This window comes from Camelus bactrianus, chromosome 17 (assembly GCF_048773025.1).
Source record: "Camelus bactrianus isolate YW-2024 breed Bactrian camel chromosome 17, ASM4877302v1, whole genome shotgun sequence".
Classification (NCBI taxonomy): domain Eukaryota; kingdom Metazoa; phylum Chordata; class Mammalia; order Artiodactyla; family Camelidae; genus Camelus; species Camelus bactrianus.
Genome location: NC_133555.1, coordinates 42,713,604 through 42,732,188, shown reverse-complemented (window position 1 = coordinate 42,732,188; position 18,585 = coordinate 42,713,604). Strand labels below are relative to the sequence as shown.

Sequence of the window (18,585 nt, the reverse complement as noted above, 5' to 3'; positions counted from 1 at the left end):
TTTAAATCCTATAGCCAAGTGGTAAAGACTGATATAAATAATACATCACATATTATAATTATATATTATATATATTAGTGTATTTAGGTTCCTGCTTCTCACAGCCTTGGGCCAGGTGGCTGAGTTGCTGGCTACCTGCATTTGATACCCATCAACAGTTTCCTCCAGCTGTTCAGCACTGGGGGTAATTCTGCCCTCCTCCCAGGAGATATTTGACAACGTCTGAAGACAACTGGGAGATGCAACAATCATCTATATATCATATCATATGTGTGTGTGTGTGTGTGTGTGTGTGTATGTATATATATATATATGAGTCCTTTAAAGGAACAACAAGCAAACTGTATCAGTGACAGCCAGTGTTTCCCTTGGGATTCCCCCACCCCCACCCACAGTAGTTGGTCCTCTGGTCTAGAGAGAAAATGAACTCAGGAAAAGACCACAGCTGCCTTTGCCAGCGAGAGGAAACTCCACAGCACTCCTGAGAGCTCTGCCCAGCCAAGGCTATCTGTCCCAAGTCCCTCCTTGGGTCCCAGGGCTCTGCTCTACTGCCAGGATCTGCCTGGGAACACAGAATCCTTTCAATTTGGGCCTCCCGTAGTTGTGAGGTTGCAGGAGAAATAAAAATGATGCTGCTTTCCTGCTGCCTTCATTCATTTGAAGAACTAAATCACTGACCATTCAAATCACCAAATAGTCCACATTCAAGTGGCCACATTCTGGTTTCACTTGAGCTAAGCAGTCTCTGAGGTCTGAGCTGGAGGGCATCGGGCCGGCGAAACACTCACGTGCTTGGATGCAGAGCCGCATGAGGGCATGGAGAGGGTATGGTCCTATGGTCTCGACACTTGCCCCAATGGAGATGAGCCACTGGACTAATCTGGGCACCTGCTCCATTTTCTCATAAAGTCCAATGAAGACATATTTCTAGGAGCAAAACAAAACGAAACAAAACAAAACCACAGGACGAATCATAGACAGTTACCGCATCAATATGAAACTTCAAGCTCCTTCCCCATAAAGTTTGGGTACTTTTTTTTCCTTCCAGTTTTATTGAGCTATAACCAACATGCAGCACCATCTAAGTGTAAGGTGTCCAGCATAGTGATCTGACTTTCATACATTGTGAACTGATTATCACAAGTTTAGTGAACATCCATCATCTCATGTAGATACAAAATAAAAGAAACAGAAAAAAGAAAATGATTTTGTGATGAGAACTCTGAGGATTTACTCTCTTAATGACTTTCATATGCAATGTTACATACAGCCATGTTAACTACATTTACCATGTTGTACATGACATCCCTAGTACTTATTTATCTTATAACAGCAAGTTTGTACCTTTTGACTGCCTTCATCCAATTCCCCTGCCCTTGTCCCCACCTATAAAGTTATTCAGAATCAGCAAAACCCTGATTCGCTGTGGCCCAAGCCTGAGATTACCAGAAATAACAAATCTCCAGCGAGGCAGCTGAAGAGGACTGTCCCAAGTACAAGCTGGAAGTGGCCTGACTCGAAACCGTCTGTGTTGAGAAGCCACCTTACCTCAAAGAGACTTCTTAGCGATAACTCTGGGACGTGGATGTTTCTCGGGAGTCGGTCTTTTCTCGCCAATAAAAGTAGAAATGACTGAAGAGAGAGGAGAAACAGAAAAAGCTGAAACAGGACAGTTCTCCACATAGGTTACTAGAACAAAAGTAATCTTAAGCTTTAAAACACACAAACGAAAAACAAAACAAGACAACCTCTAGCCCTGTCTCTTTTCTTAAGCTACCTACCAAGCTCTTTGGCCTGAGCCGTGATAATCAAAGTGTCTCTGTCTAGTCAACTTCCTGTTCTTGGGGAGAGCGAAGCTCTCTCCATATTTCCTCAAAGCCTGCTGAGGACAGGGGCAGCTGGCAGTGGGCAGCCCTGGGAGTACAGTGGCAGAAGGGATGAAAACATAATTTCCTGCAAAGTTCTTAAAGCTTAGCAAGCAGAAGAACCAAATCTTTTACAAATAGCTCATCCCAAGTAATTCTTTAGCACGTTAGTGCTTCATAAGCCCCAAGTATTTGGAGCCCATGAGACCCTACTGAGTGGGTTGCTGGGGCCATTCCTGTCACAGTCAGTTGACTGGGCAATTCTCTTCCCAACTCTAAGTCTTACAGTTGAATTAGAAGCTTGACATTGGCCATTGAAATTAAAAGCACTTATACCATGGAAATTAGCAAATACCACAAAACAGGACTTCAGAGAGCCTGCTGCTAAACCACTGACCCTAAATTGAATCCCAGAGAGGTTAAGCAACTTTCCCCAGGTCACACAGCGCACCTTGAGAGGCCCTGATTGAGATCATCCAGGGATGACAGCTGGACTAGGAGTTCTGGGCTTGGTATGGCCATGACTGAAGACCTGGTCTCAGAATCGTTTCCCTCATGCATGCTCTTGCCAGGAGCCGTGGGACCACAAGAACTAATCCTGTGGCCACATCTTGTTTCTGGTTTCTTTCAGTTTGACACCTACTCTTAACTGCTCACCCTGAACAGGCCCCACTTCCCAGACTCAATCTCAGGGCTCTGACAGTCCTGATGGCTGGCCTGGCTTTTGTAAGACTCATCTGTCTCCAGTATTTGAAAATGACCTGGGCCTCGCTGCTAGCAGGATATGAGACCACCACCTTGGCTGGATTCCCGGCTCTTCCTTGTCTGGCTGGGTGACAGCATATTAGGAGCTATCTGGCCCCATTCTCTCCTTCCCCACCTAGGCTACGGGGCTCCATTCATCCACATTCATCCCACATGGGGAAGAGGGGACATAAAAAGTTCTTTCCTGGGTGCTGTAAACGGAACTACTTTCCTGCTAATGAGGCCTAGAGCCTCCTACCCACAGATCTACCCTAACACTTGGAATCACAGAATTTCAGAACTTTTTTAATAGAACTGGAAAAACCTCTTCTTTGTTCACCCATTTTATCTGAAAAGAAAAGATCCCAGATCTCTAGTTAACAGGGCCCTGGATGTCTGCTTCCTGGTTCCTGTAGAGTCCAGCCCATTTTCCTCACCCTTGCTGCTGCCTTCTCAAGACTGTAACAGAGGAGTGAGCTTCAGGGAGCCCGTGGCTGGACTTCAGGGGGTTCCCATGAGCTCCTTAAAGCTCTACCCGTCACTGTGTGTATCTGCAAAGGGAGTCTCACCGATTTCATCAGATTCTTAACAGCATCCATGACTTTTTCAAAAATGTAAGCATCCTGTATTCTAATGTCATTCAGCTTCCTGAGTCCAGAGTCCCCTATAGGCTGCCCTTGCTTTTTGGACTGCTCAGCTTTAACAAGCCTGCAGCACCTTTCTAACCAAACTCCCAGCCTTGGCCAGCCCATTCTCAACAGTGTGTATAGGCCACCATCAATGACACCCACTAGTCACTGGGCACCGAGCATATACGTGCCAGGTGCGATAAAACCCCTTTGGCTCAGTGTCTGCACACTGTAAGCCCTCAGTGGACAGTCACTAGATAGATGTCCCTTAAAGTCATACAGAAACCCCCCGAGCAGCACAGGCAGGTCATCAGGGCCCCCTGCCAGCAAACACCGTATAAAGAGGATTATAAAGACGAACTTTTCCTCAGCCTTTGGGCTTTGCATTTCTTTCTTTCTAACATTTTTTAATTGAGTTATAGTCATTTTATAATGTTGTGGGGCTTCACGTTTCTTTGATGACAGTGGAGACACAGAGCAAGCAGTGAGGTTGCCACCGAGTGTTTTTCCTAGCTTAAAAAAAAATGGAAACTGGGGAACTAACACATCTCAGTGACTTTCCATCTTTAATGATGTTAAAAAGTTATTTTGAGAGGAGGGTTATATCTCAGTGCTGGAGTGCATACTTAGCATGCATGAGGTCCTGGGCTCAATCCCCAGTACCTCTATTAGGGAAAAAAAAGTTACCTTGGCATCAAGATAAGTAAGTACTAAATTATAATCCCCCAGTGCCAGCAGAAAGAAATCATTTAGTCAAGAATGTCCTTCCCCCTCTCCTTTTACTTACATGCAATAATCCTTTCTTTGCCAACTTTTCTATTACCGATTGCCACACTTCAGTTGAGAATCCAGTAGTGAAAATATGATCAAAGCAGGGCGAGAAACTTTGCAAAACAATGGGGTCATCTGAAAGAAAGTTCCAGAGTTCAGAAATTTTACTTGGGCAGAGTCTAGAACATTTAGGAAAAGGTCCTCCAGTTAGGACCGCACATAGAGAAAAACGGTAAACTTAAGACATCAGAAAGAAAGGCATTTTCGAAGTGTAAAGTCCTATATCATTGAAGTGGCAATCATCTTTTTTTTTTAACCTTTTTTTTGAGTTATAGTCATTTTACAATGTTGTGTCAAATTATAGGCAATCATCTTAAGTCTGGGTGAAAATCAGTCCCCTAAGAGTTGGGCAGGAAAACACGAACTAACATTCACTCGGCTTCTGAGCCCAGTGATGTGTACTTATATTACTCCCTCAAAAGAACCAATATGGTAGTGCCTTTCTCCATTTACGGAGGAGGAAATGGAAGCCTAGGGGAAGGTACCAAACTCACTTCCTCTAAGACAGATGTGACAAATATTTTCACTCAGTAGATATGAAACTACGACGAGTGAGGTCAGGCTTCATGGCTTATCGTGTATCTAGTTCATGACCAAAACCAAGCCCGGCGGAACCCAGGTCTACCAGCTCTTTGGGTCAATCCACATTCTTACCAACCTAGTGGCCCTTCAACCTTTCGTATCTCGTGATCCTCCAGACTTATGGATGAGAACATCCAGGGGGATGGGTCAGGTGCTAGAATAACATGGCACCTCTTCTAGGTTGTCAATTTCCAAAAAAAAATCAGTGGGGAAGATATAGCTCAATTGACAAAATGCATGCTTAGCTTGCACAAGGTTCTGGGTTCAATCCCCAGTACCTCCATTAAGTAAGTAAGTAAGTAAATAAATAAATAAATAAATAAATAAACCTAATTACTTCCCCTCCTCAAAAAAAATTTTTTTAATTTTCCAAAAATCAGTAACTACCAAAACAAAAATATATTGTCTCAAAAGGATACCAAAGTTCCATAAATATATTTTTCAAAATTTAGAAACTGGACCATGGGCATCTATGTATCCTTCAAACAGGCGCACTTTGGTAGAAAAGTCTGGGATGCATTGCCCCAAGAAGTCCCGCTAACTGGCCCCACTCAGGATCCAGACTTCTTAGAGGGGCAGTCACCACGAGGAGGCTGTCTGGAATTCCAATACCTCTGGCTTGGCTTCTGATAGAACAGTGACTTTTATTAATTCCTAAAATATTTTTTCTCTCTTTTTTTAAGTGAAGTATAGTTGATTTACAAGGCTGTGTTAGTTTCAGGTGTACATGTACAAGCACAGTGACTCAGCCACATATATATATATTCTTTTTCAGATTCTTTTGCATTATAGCTTCAAGATACTAAATACAGTTCCTTGTGTTATACAGTAGGTTCTCGTTTATCTATTTGATATATAGTAGTGTGTATCTGTTAATCACAAACTTCTAACTTACCCCGTATCTGCACCTTTCTCCTTTGGTATCAAGTCAGTTTATTTTCCATGTAGAAGAGTGACAGAGTTGGGGAGGGCATAGCTCAGTGGAAGAGTGTGTGCTCTGCATGCACAAGGTCCTGGGTTCAATCCCCAGTACCTCCATTACAAAAAAAAACAATTTAAAGGACATATTGGGACAATGAGGAAGTGTAGGGGATGGGTCAAGCCATTCAGATTCAGAGGAAAGGGAAGCGGGCTTTAGTCACTGTTCACCAAAGGCTGACTGGAGAGTTGTGACCCATTAGCACCTGTCTGCACACCTTCTACCTCTCTGTTGGGGGACACGGCTGAGTCCACCTCTAACCTCTTCCCCACGCACTGCCTGACGCTGCTCTTACCCCTACTCTGTGCCAAACTTGCCAATCTATAGGATCCCATTCACAGACCACACAAGTTGCTTTCCCACAGTCACCAGGAGAACAGCTGTATCGATTGTCAGCCCTAGTTTCCCCACTTCTGAAAGCTGAGACCACTTTCCAGCCATTATAACCTGTGCCGTTTTTCACATTCTAACATCTCTAGAATCAGCACACATGTTGTGATCAATGTTCTCTCAGTGGCAGGATACAAATTAGCAGCCCATCTTAAACCAGCACAATCTGAAATTTGATCAAACACAGTATTTGAAAACAATGGCCTGGCCATTGGCTGAACTTCGGACTGCACTGATAACCAGGGAATGAGCCCCTTTGCTCCGGCAGGGAGCGTATGTTTCATGGTTTTCTGTTTCTGCCTACTCCAGGCCACCGACAAAGCCACCTCGCAGGCCAGGTCTTCAGACTAATAATCCAATGAGCAATGCAAAAGCCCCACCCCTACCACCACCCCTCCTAGACTGGGTGCATGGCGGGGGGTGGGGGGATGGGAGTGGGGGGGAGCCCTGACTCCAGCGCCCCCAGTCAGCTTCCCCAGAACCTTCCGTCGGCCCATTCAGGTTATTTTCATAGCAAACAGGAATACTTTCTCGACATATTGGAAGAATACAAGCAAAAACATCAGAGGGAAGTGCACAAATCACATAAAACACATAATACACATGCAGGGAAATCTCTACGGATAGCAACCCAGAAAACTTAAGAAGTCCCTAGCAAAACTGGAAAGTTGCAACAGCCTTGAGGGATTTGTGCAAAAAGACCCAGTTGTTTTTAAAAAGGCCTGAGCCACCAAAGCTTCCCAAATGCTTTCTAATGTAAAAACCAGTTTCATTCAAACAAAAGTAAGCCACAAACACCCTGTAATTATCTCCCCAGAAGCCTCAGTCTCCAGGAGCCATTCAAATAAAAATCACATGGACTTTTAAAAGAAAGAGGGCCCGCCTCCCCATCCCACCCACCCCCCTTCACCGCCCCCCACCCCGCCCCGCTCCTGACTTACTGCCCATGGTGGTAAAGAATCCCACCAGGAAATCAGCAACCTGGGTCTGGTCCAGGCTGCGTTGCACGAGTCTCAGGCCGTCAAAAAACATGCGAGCAGCTTCGTAAGGCTGGAGCAAACGCAGCAAAGAATAACCAGCTCGGTAATATCCCTGGAACGAAGGAAAAAAAAAAGGCAACACCATATACACCCATTTCTTCTCAAGGCTCACAGCACGATGGAGAAAGGCTGGAGGAGGCGCACTTCTGGGCAAATACAGATGTCTAACAAGCTCTGGTTACAGGTTTTCCTGTATTGTATTCTGTGCCACACTGTTCTTGTTATTTTTCAACTGGCAAGAAAACAATCACTTTCCAATCCATGACATATGCTAACTAAAAATTGGCACCTGCCACCTGCCTCTACAAGGATGGGTCACGTTGGCACTTGCCATCTAACTCTGCTTGGACTAAACTGTGAGCTGCTGCAGCCACTGACCTCCAACACACGCTGAAAGGAGTTCAGGATGGAGGTCAGGAATGAGGCGCTCTGTGCTCTGGGAAAGCTGGCTGAACAGAATTTCCCATCTCTCTGCCTTTCTCAGATCCAAAATTTTTTAACAACTTTGTTGTGGTATGATTCCTATACAATAAACTATACATATTTCAGATGTATAGTTTGATGAATTTTTATCGATGTATACACCCATGAAACCACCACCACAATCAAGATAGCTAACATTGCCATCGTTCCCCAAGAGGTACAAATTTTGAGCTTCCAATTTATCCCTTCCCACCCCCTTTAGGCCCTGGAAACCATAAGTTTATTCTCTGTGTCTGTAAGTCTGTTCCTCAGATTCAAGTTTTATCTTTCGTTTTGGAGGAAGATGAAGAGGACCAGAATACACCACCCCCAAATGTGACACTTTGGTAAAAAGATTATTTTGAGCTGAAGGCATCTGAGATTCAATGGATGCAGAAATAAGTCTTCCTGGAGCTTCCGTTCTCTGACTAAAAAGCAGAAACTCCAAGAAATGAGGACTGCCATAAATCTCCTCTCCCGGGGAACCCTCATGCCACAAAAAAGACACAGTGATGCCAAGATGGATTAGGGCAAGCCAACCTTCCTGAGACAGCCCTCATTTTCCATTCATTTCCCCCGTATATTTAAATTCCCTCAGTTCACAGCCCCTAAAAATCTAAAAACCCTTCCCTCAGTCTTGTCTCTTCTCTGCAATTTATTCTCTTTGTTAAAAAACTTCTCTGAGGTCTTCACTTCTTGTCTAGGAAGGCCTGAGTCACATAATAATATCAAATAAAATTTGTATGCTTTCCTTCTGTTAATTTGTCTCTTGTCAGCTTAGTTTGCAGGGCCTCAGGCACTGAACAAAAGAGTATAGAGGAAAGTTTGTCTTTCTTCCCTACAGAGGACACTTGGGGGAGGGCTGGGCCGAGCAAGAGATGGAGAGGGAGACACCCAGGAGTTCCAGGTAAGAATGCAGAGGGGTCCTATGCTGTGTGTCAGCAGCTGCTACAGGTCGGAACACTCAAAGAGGAAACCGGGAGCATCATCCAGGACCCTCTGGGTCCCCTGGCCACAGCCATACCCTCCACCTGAGGGATGTGGGCAAACACCAAACACTCCCCACTGTATCCCAGTTGGAGAATGGAGACAATCCTAAAATGTCTTTGGGGAGAATTCCTCAGGAATGCAGTCCCATTTTCAAAACTATTCAATAATTTCTAGTGTATCCATCCTCCAATAGACGAGGTTTAATGTTAAATATACAGTGCCCTCCCTTCAGGTCAAACCTCCCCTACTTTCCACTGTGTTCTGTTTCTAGCAGTCATCCATGAACCACAGACCACGCAGATATAATACACACTCTTATTTACTGAGTGTCAACAACTTCATGCCTCCTTATTCCCTGAAGCAACTCTAAGACACTAGGATTCTCTCATTTTTACAGTTGGGGAAATGAAGTCTTATAGAGAGAAAACTCACTCATCCAAGTGCTTGAAATCAGCACACGGCAGGGCATGGGGGAGAAAGGGCTGTGCTATTCCTATTTCATCATGGATGCAGCGTCTCTATAAATTGTCTGTCTGTACCATGAATTTGACATTCCGCTGCCTCAGTTGGCTCAAGAAATGCAATTTAAATGAAGGCCTCAGATATTTCGGGTATGTTTTTCCTCTCCCCGCTTGAATCACTCAAGGACTGGGCTGCTGTCTTACACACCCTCTGTCTGCCTTAGGGCATCAAGAAGGCGCCTTGCAGAGCTGCCACTCAGAGCATCCTGGCTGAAAAGATGATCAAATGACTACCTATTGACCTTTGTTAACCACCTTAAAGGGGCTTGCTGGCCTCTCAAACTTCCCAGATCCCTCCAGAAGGGCTGATTTCTGCTGTAAGGAATGCTTTTTGAAGAACTCCACACAGCTTGCATTTGGAATAAAGCTTTGCTGAAATGAAACTTGCAAACAGCAAAGAACAGGAACAGACGGTTAATTCTGGTGCAACTACATCAGAATAAAATGAGCTCCACTGGGGTCTCCACCAGACTCCAGCCGCCAAAATGCCCCGCTCTGCTCACCCCTGCAAATGCCTTTCAAGATTTGGCCACCATTTTTCTTACTCTTCTCCAGATTCTGCTCACAGGCTCTGTGCGCATCAGTCTCAGGTGCAAAGAGAGTTGAATGAGAAGCACTCCTGGCATTTCCTTTTCAAAAAGAAGGAAGGGAAGGAGGCAGAAGAGGAAGGAGGCAGCTGTCCCGGTGCCCCACTGTCTCCATACCTTCACGTAGGTTGGATCCCACTGGAGACATTCCTTGGCAGCCTCGTATGCGTCGTTCCACTTCCCAAGGCTGTAAAATGCGTTGGATTTGTGGCACAGCAGCACAGCCAAGTCCCTGGGGGGAACCCTGTGAGGTAGGACAAATGGGTGGTTGGTAAACAGTTCTATCTTTCTGCAAATACAGAACACCATCCCTGAAGGCCACCACTCTGGTGCCAGCTGCTGCCACCACGATGGGGTTTCAGCAGGAAATGTCCCATTTATGCCTATCACATCTGACCCTTGTAGCCTAGAAAGACTGAGGCGTCTGCAACATCCCGATCTCCCTTCCTCACTCCCGCCTTTTAATGACAGATGTTCTCAACACCTTGGGTCCACCTCCTACGACCTCCACCGGTCTTTTTATTCTTTAGAGACCATCAGTGAACATGCTGCAGAAAACATGACTGGTCCTAAGGATGGAGAGGACGGGAGTTCCCACCGAGCCTGAGCAGAGTGCAGACTCCGTGTGAGCCACCCCACATGCACGCTTGGGCTGACTGGAGGCAGAGCTTATCAGAATGGGACCACACTGTCCCACGGACCCCAGTGAGAGATGCAGGATGAGCACTGCTCTATTAGACAGATAGGGCCACCCGACCGTGGGCCAGGACCCAGGGCCAGCAAGCAAACAGAGGCTCACACACCATATGGCTAATTTACTGTCCGATATGGTAGTCACTGGCCATGCGTAGTAATTTAAATTTAAATCAATTAAAATAAAGTAACATTTAAAATTCCTCAGTTCCTGAATGGAGCACCTGTCAAGGACTCAATAGCCACATTCTCTCTTATAGAACAGGTTCATTGTCTCAGAAAGTCCTATTGGACAGCACTAGTCTTAAGTATTTGAAGGCCATGCATCAAGTTTAGAAATGTAAATAAAAATGTTCTCTCCTTCTACTTTATAAGAACTGAAAGGCAAGCTTCAAGTTTGGAACTGCAGGCACTGCGTCAGGGCAGGGTGAGCCGGGCCTGTGCCCCTGCCCTCTCCCTCTTCTCTTTCCATCTCAGCCTTCATCCTGCACTGCAGGAAGAACAATTCCAAGCTCTGTCCATGCCCCTGACCTTGGCCAGCCCTCTGAAGAATAGGCTGTGGGGAAGAGGCCTGTGCAGGCCCTAGGAGCAGGGTCCAGGGGCAGAAATTCCTGGGTCCGTGCAACAGTAGTGCAGACCAAAGGGAACGCAAGGACTCTGGGTGGGTAAAGCCCCTAGCCCCAGACCCTGCCTGTGGGGAGGGTACAGCTGGGGGAAAGCCAAAGCGGGCCTCGAAAGCAGGGCAGGGCAGGGCCCCTCTTGTCTGGGTCTAGGGGTCATACAGCTGCAAGATTAGTGCTGAAACACAAATATACCACAGGGAAACACAAAATATACCACAATATGTCAACAGAGCCCAGGTGCTAATGAATTCAAGACACACAAGATGCAAAAGCAAGGCTTACATTTCTTTAAAAAAAAAAAAACTTTAATTGTAAAAATAATACAAATAGAAAACATAGGTGATACAAATACCCACAAAAATAAAGTAAAATTCCCCTCTACTGCGTCCCCACCCACAGTGCTGTGTATCGGGCTCCTCTCACTGCCCACCCCTCCCTCGAGGTGAAGGAGGAGGACCCAGAAGCACAGGAGGAGCAGTGAGGCCGTCAGCGGGTGGCTGACAAGGGAGCTATGACCTCAGTGTGGAGCTGAGGATACCCTGGCCAGTGCAGCCGTCCCCAGCAGAAATGAAGTGTTGGCTGCAACCAGGGGCTCCTAGGGCCTCATGCTCCAGAGATTTATCCTCAGGCTAATGGGAGCTGCCGTCTCCCCAGGAAGTTACACCCCTCTTATGGACTGTGTCCTGCTCCAAAATTCATATTTGAAGCCCTGGCCCCCAGTGTGATAATATTTGGAGATGGGGGCCTTTGGGGAGGTGATTAGGTGTACATAAGTCATGAGAAGTGGCCTTCACAGTAGGATTAGGGCTCTTATAAGAAGAGACACCAGAGAGTTTCCATTCTCTCCCCCTCCCCCCGCACCGGGTGAGGATGCAGTCTGCAAACTAGGAAGAGGGCACTTACCAGGAACTGAATTGACTGGCACCTGGACCTCGAACTTCCCAGCCTCTAGAATTGTGAGAGTAAATTCCTGTTGTTTATTCCACCCAGTCAATGGTATTTTGTTACTGCAGCCCGAGCTGACTAATCCAGCCCAGCTCCCGCGGACAACCCCTGGGGACCAGACAGCCTACAACTGATGACTGACTGACATGGAAATCAAAAGGTCAGTTCAGCCTCCTTGTCCTCGAGTGAGACCAGCTCTGCTGTACGATGCAGGCTCCAGAGCTCCCTGGGGATCAGGATGAGGCTGACTTCAGCTGGGATACCACCCTTGCTTAGAGCCTTCCGGCCCCACCCAGCCCCATCCGGCTTTCCTCAGTCCCCTTCTCCTGAGAGCACTTGCTCTGGGAACCACATGCACCCAAATCCCTGTGTCAGCTGGAGTGGTAGGAAGGCCCAGGGAATGGTGCCAGGAAGGTCCCATGAAAAGTAATATTTGAGGGTGCAGGCAGATGTCCCATTAGCAATCAGGCAGCTGGGAAGCGGGGGAGCTGAGATTTGAGCACTCCCAGTGTGGGGTCAGTCTGTGGTCACAACCACTACATGACACTACCTTTTTAAGGAAGGTCACTGTTTTCCCCTGAATGAGGAGCTCTAGGCCCAGCTCTGACACAGCTGTGATCTGAACCAGGTAGGGCAGAAGGACAAAACTATGGGCCCAGGCCAATGACAGCCAATTCAAGTCCCCCCGGAGTAGAGACACCAAGGTGACAGGAGGGAGGTGATAGGAGCCATGTTTCATGACTTTAACCCAGTGCCATTTCTCAGCACAAGTTTAGGCTGCGTGCACCCTACCAGTGCCCACCTCTGCTTCCTCTACTACAGGTGTCCCCGAAGGATGATCTGGGAATCTCTGAGGGTCCCCAAGACCATTTCAGGTGGTCCAAAGGGTCAGAATATCTTCACAACTGTAGTTGGCTGAATAATGCTCCCCCCAAAAATGTTTCCTTTTAGGGGCCTTTGGAGATGTGATCAGCTCAAGGATCTTGAGAGGAGGAGATCATCCTGGATTTTGATACAGTCACAAGGGTCCTTATAAAGGGAGACAGAGGGAGACATGGCCACAGCAGAGGAGGAGGAGACATGGTGAAAGAAGTAGAGACTGGAAGGATGCATTTTGAGGGTGGAGGAAAGGACCACAGACTAGGGAATACAGGTGTCCGTCACCCGAGGGTGAAAGCAGCCAGGAAACTGCTCCTCCACAAGGAAACAGCCCTGCCAACGCCTGGATTTTAGCCTCATGAGAGCCATTTCAGACCTCTGACCTCCAGAACTGTAAGATAGTAAATCTGTATTGTTTTAAGCCACTCAGTTTGTGGTCATTTCTCATAACAACAACAGTTAACGAATCCAACAATACCAAGACAGTATGTGCCTTTTTCATGCTCGTTCTCTGCCATGGGGACGGGGAGCTTTGCAGAAGCTATCTGACATGTGACACCACAACAGACTCAATGCTGAAGCAGATGTGAGAAGCCAGATGTCTTGTGGTGAGACACGCATTCAAGAGATTGGCAAAGCTGTAAAATAAAACTCTCCTCACTAAGTTTTTGGTTGTGAAAAATACACTCATTTTTCATTAAAATGTTACTTATGTTAACATGTCATGGGTTTATTACTGATATTTAAAAAGAGGTAAATCAATGCATATTTTAAATTGTTCTCAGTTTTAAGTTCTCATACGGACTCTACTGATAGCTGTGACCTACATCAACAACAGCTCTTTGAGGTCCTCCACAATTAGTAAGCAGACCATGATACTGACCTGTTTGGGAGCAGGTCTGCTAGCAGTAAAGGGGCAGGGGATGGGGGGAGCTTTAGTTCCCAGTCGTGTGCCCTGGGGCAAGGTTGTTGATGGATAAACAAGATGCAAATGAATGACAACTGAGGGGTCCGGGACTTCAGTTATCCCAAGAACTCTGATCCTGGAACCAGACAGAAGGGGAAGTTTTGCAATATTTATCAACAGTCCTCTGTGTTTCACTTTCTATTTCCTGAATTCCTCCAGTAGTCTCCGTTCAGCTTCTGAGCTGACAATGCAGAGAATATGAACAGAAAGTAGGAGAGAAGGGGTGGTGACGGGGAAAAGAAAACAGAAACTAGGTGGTGTGATATGAAAAGAGAAGCAAACAAAAGCAAGCGAGTGAGTCCCCCATGACTTAAAAAAAATTAAAAGGCGGGGAGAAAATCCAAACACTTACCCCCACTGGAACAACTGCATGAGAATCTGGATGGCTTCATCATACTTTCTGATGGCCAAAGAGAAGTTCCCGTTCTTAAACACCTGGTTGCCAGATTCTTTCAACAGCTCAGCGTAAGCTATGGGGTCCATCCTGCGAGAACAAGGAGGAAAGGCTGGCTGCCGCCCGCCCGCTAGGGGCTCCTTCCCCTGCATATCTGCAAGGCTCCGAGTCCGGAGGGGCAGATTGTTCACTCTGGCCCCTCCCACAGGCCGGGAGCACACCCTGACCACGCCTCCCGCCACCACCAGGGAACCCGACGCGGGGCTGATCTGATGAGACCATTTCTTCCTCAGTTCTTTTCTGACCTCAGGGGCAGCGGCCAGAACGATCCCATCTATTCTGTGTTAACGATCAGCTGGGCTCTGAGAAAGGAGGCTGCTTCCGTGCACAAGACAACATACACCTGGCCGGCAGCGTGCACTGGAGAAGCGGCAGCTATTCCTCCCCCCCACCACCACCCCGTAATCCGCACTCATGGACCCATCACTGCAACCCAGAGGAGGCACTGTCCCCACTGTTCAGATAAGAAAACTGAGGCTCAAAGAGGTTCAAGTCATTTGCCTAAGGACCTGCTTAGACAGATCCCAACTCCAGGTTTCCACTCTTGACCCTGTACCGCATCACCTACTAGTACAAGGAGTTGATGGCTCTTCCATTCTCTTAGAAGGTGGGAAGAGGGAGGGGTGGAGTGGTTCTAAAGGTTAAAGTATGCAAGAGGCTAGGACACAGGGCCACCCACAACCACGACCTCTCCCGCCCTCCTGTCTTCCTAAAAACACTAGTAAAATAGGCCTCAGAATATTTGTCCCTGAGATCGCCATTGCCTGCTTACCTCTGCACCCCACTCCCAAGAAGCACTGGCCTCTTTCATGACTCTTGTTTTATTCACTTGGTAGCCCTTTGGCCTAACATCCGATGGGTACTTAAATATCTGTGGTGCAATGACCTTGAATACCAGACCCAGAGAGGCTGCCCATTACTGATTCTCTGTGGTACGGTCTGGGTAGCAGGAGAGAAGGGCCTGGAGCCCTGCCCACCTGATGGGTTGCAGGACACGTTTGTGAACAAAGGTAGTGGAGAGGAGAGGCCTTGGAGAGCCTCAAGAAGCAGCTGCCAAGGAGGCAGGGACAAGGTGGAGGTCAGAAGAGATGTCGCTTACAATTTTCTCCTCCCAAGATGGCAGCAGGAAATGCAAGGCAGTGGGGAGGGTCTTAAAAAGGAGGACAGTCCACATTGACAGACGAATGGATCAAGAAGATGTGGTGTATATACATACACAATGGAATACTACTCGGCCGTAAAGAAGAATGAAATAATGCCATTTGCAGCAACATGGATGGACCTGGAGATCATCATTCTAAATGAAGTAAGCCAGAAAGAGAAAGACAAATACCACATGATAACACTTATATGTGGAGACTAAAAAAAATGATACAAATGAACTTATTTACAAAGTTGAAACAGACTCACAGACACAGAAAACAAATTTATGATTACCAAAGGAGAAGGGGGTAGGGGAGGGATACATTAGGAGTTTGGGATTAGCAGATACAAACTACTATATATAATATAGATAAACAACAAGGTCCTGCTGTAGAGCACAGGGAACTATATTCAATATCTTACAATAGCCCATAATGAAATAGAGTATGAAAAGGAATATACTTGTGTATGACTGAACCACTAGGCTATACACCAGAAACTAACACAACATTGTAAATCAACGATACTTCAATTTAAAAAAGAAATTTTTTCTTTAATTTTTAAGTTTTGTTTCAAAAGTGAGGACAGATAGCTGCAAAGGCCCCACAGCTGTGGGGTCATACAAGCTACTGGGGGTCTTCTTAACCAACACGGCCCTTACATAGATAATCATTCTTACTGTTTGTATCATTTTAAATCTTGCTGAAGGGGCTGGGGGCAGGGGAAGCAGACCCATGCAGGTAGAAGTGCTGGCTTATTGTAAACCCACATGAGCTTATTGGGCTTTTGAACTGTGCTGCACACTTCCAGCAGAGATGTACCAGAAGGAGGTGCGTGATCGCTAAACAAGTCAAAATACAAAATTCCAACCCAGTCTTTGTATTAAATAATCTCTCAATCCCATGGCTCACATTTATACTGAGATGACAGAGGAGAACATGAAAAAAAATTTTAATTGAAGATGAGGGAGTGAAAACATCTTTCTCTTTCAAACACTGTTAGCCAGGTATCCCATAAATAATTTATAAACTGGCCATGATCAGACAACTAGAAAAAGGAACCGCTATAACAACTGGCAAAGGGTTAATACCCTTGTTTTATAAATCCTTTTTCACTGCAAGAAAGGATCCACACCCTGACCAAAATGTGTAAGGTACTAAACAGAAAATTCACAAAGGAATATAATTAACTGCTTAATATATGAAAAGTGGATACCCAGGACCACCCTAACTTGTACGCAAAGAAATGAAGAATTAAAACAACAAGGTATCACTGGAAAATACTTAAAAGAATGACCCCAAATATTGGGCACTGTCATATTATTCTGCTTACAGGGAAATATGCTACATCGCAGATTTATTGAGCCTTGTGGATGTTCGCCACAGTAAAACACCAGAAACAACCCTAAATGTTTCATAATGTGTAACGAATTTGGGTCAGTTATAGAACATCCATATGGTAGAATACCACACAGTTATTTTAAAAATCATGTTGTAAAAGAACATTTAATGATAGGCTAAGTTACTAAATGAAAGATAGAGGCAACATAAAAAGGCATATAATCTCAAATTAAATTTTAAACACATCCAATGTATTGAAACCATGCCAGAATGTTAACAGCCCCACCACTGGGATTAGGCAGGGTTTTCATTTTCCTCCTTGTGCTTTTCTGAATTTCCAGTTGCCTGAGACTGTGCCACATTCATAATCAGACCATAAATGTCACTAGAACAAGACTCTTTAAGGGCTTCATTGAAGAAAACAAACACAGAATGTTTCCACTGTATTTACAAGTACAATAAAAAGTATTCATGTCAGAACTTTTTTCATACACCTCTAGAAATGAATAGTGAGCATGCACAAGGTCCTGGGTTCAAACACCAGCACCCCTATTAAAAATAAATAAAAATTTTTAAAAAGTACCTTCCCCTCCAAAAAAAAAAAAAAAATTAGAAACCAATAGTGAGCTCTTAATATTATGTGAGCAAACATCAAATGTATCCATCTACTTTTTCTGCTTTTTCTTGGTGCTTTTTTTCTGCTGCTTTTTCCCCCCTGCTTTTTCTTGGTGCAGTCAAGTAATAGGGGAAAGAAGGATTGCCAACCACACAAAAGCTTTTTGCTTCTTAGTAGCAAATTGACAGTTACATCCTCATTACAGGGAAGAATGCTTTATATCTCTGCCTCAGAACACTTATGGCTCAACTGTTGAATCTTTTTTTTTTTTTAAACGAGCCAGCAGACTACTGATAGGATGAAACTGCTAAATACAAGTGGTAATGATTTACCATAATGACCATACCCTTTAGAACTAATATGTCGTGAGCACCTGCTACGTGCTTTACCTCATCATGTCATTTTATTCTTGCAAGAAGCCCCAGGAGGTAGCCTTGATTGTGTCCCCATTCCACATATGGAGAAGGTGAGGCCAGGAGAGGTAAGTAAGCTCCTTACCATCATCCCAGGGAAAGTGGCAGCGCTGTAATCCAAACCTAGGTGGGCTGGCTTTGGGAGCTCGACTACACTCTGAAGAGCCAAGACAGAGGCTAAGCTGTCAGCGGGCTACGCCACAGCAGTCACAGTCCTGCACTTCCAGTTTTGTCAGTGCTGCCAATGCTAAAAGATGAGGATGTAAAGACAGTTTCACAGGGGCGGGGTCAGCTTTTGCTCAGGTTCACGATGTCCCTAGGAGGATTCAAGGTCCACTTGCTGGGAGGTGGCCAGGGCTGCTGAGAAACACAGGAAGCAGATGCGGGGAAAATGCAAACACACTGAGGAGGTTCTGAAACCAGCAAGTCTGAAACTTAGCAGATGCAGGTTGTTGTAGTTTTGTGTGTATATGTTTGAGTTTTTTGTGCTTTGTTTTGTTTTCCTTAATTGAAGTCTAGCTGATTTACAATACTGTGTTAGTTTCAGGTATACAGCAAAGTGATTCAGTTATACATATATATCTATATTTTTTTTCAATTCTTTTCCATTATAATTCCATTGGGTAAACACACATGAAGTTCTATAACTGACAGGACCAAAATTGCAAACAGGGGTGGGTTCGGGGCAGCTGAAAGGGGCAGAGGGAGACCCTCCATCCCTTTTCTGGGTACCACTTGACATCTTAACAGCAAATTTGTTTACTTTTTTGCTTTTTGGTGGTGGTGGTTTGTTTTTTTTTTTTTTTTAAATAAAATCCTTTCAAAATACTCCCCAAAGTAATCAATGATCCAAGATCAATTCTTGGAAAGCTGGGAATAGGGACAGTTCCAA

At 45.4% G+C, this 18,585-nt stretch overlaps 1 protein-coding gene and 1 non-coding gene across 4 annotated transcripts in view; one reads left to right on the top strand and one right to left on the bottom strand.

Moving 5' to 3' along the window:
* Positions 1-18,585, bottom strand: part of TRANK1 (tetratricopeptide repeat and ankyrin repeat containing 1) — a 77,694-nt gene that overhangs the window by 44,297 nt on the left and 14,812 nt on the right. The window contains exons 2-8 of one of the 3 annotated variants that reach the window (XM_074345260.1): positions 14,080-14,211; positions 11,840-11,884; positions 9,738-9,864; positions 6,962-7,112; positions 4,026-4,144; positions 1,549-1,632; positions 789-927 (exon numbers count right to left, since the gene is read on the bottom strand). In XM_074345260.1, coding sequence (XP_074201361.1) covers positions 789-927; positions 1,549-1,632; positions 4,026-4,144; positions 6,962-7,112; positions 9,738-9,864; positions 11,840-11,884; positions 14,080-14,211 — 797 coding nt within the window. Of the gene's footprint in view, positions 1-788; positions 928-1,548; positions 1,633-4,025; positions 4,145-6,961; positions 7,113-9,737; positions 9,865-11,839; positions 11,885-14,079; positions 14,585-18,585 lie in introns of those variants that run through there. The other 2 variants (XM_010945812.3, XM_010945813.3) reach the window with 2 other exon arrangements.
* On the top strand, positions 5,617-5,689 carry TRNAA-UGC (transfer RNA alanine (anticodon UGC)). The gene has a single exon. It is a non-coding gene; the product is annotated as a tRNA-Ala (tRNA).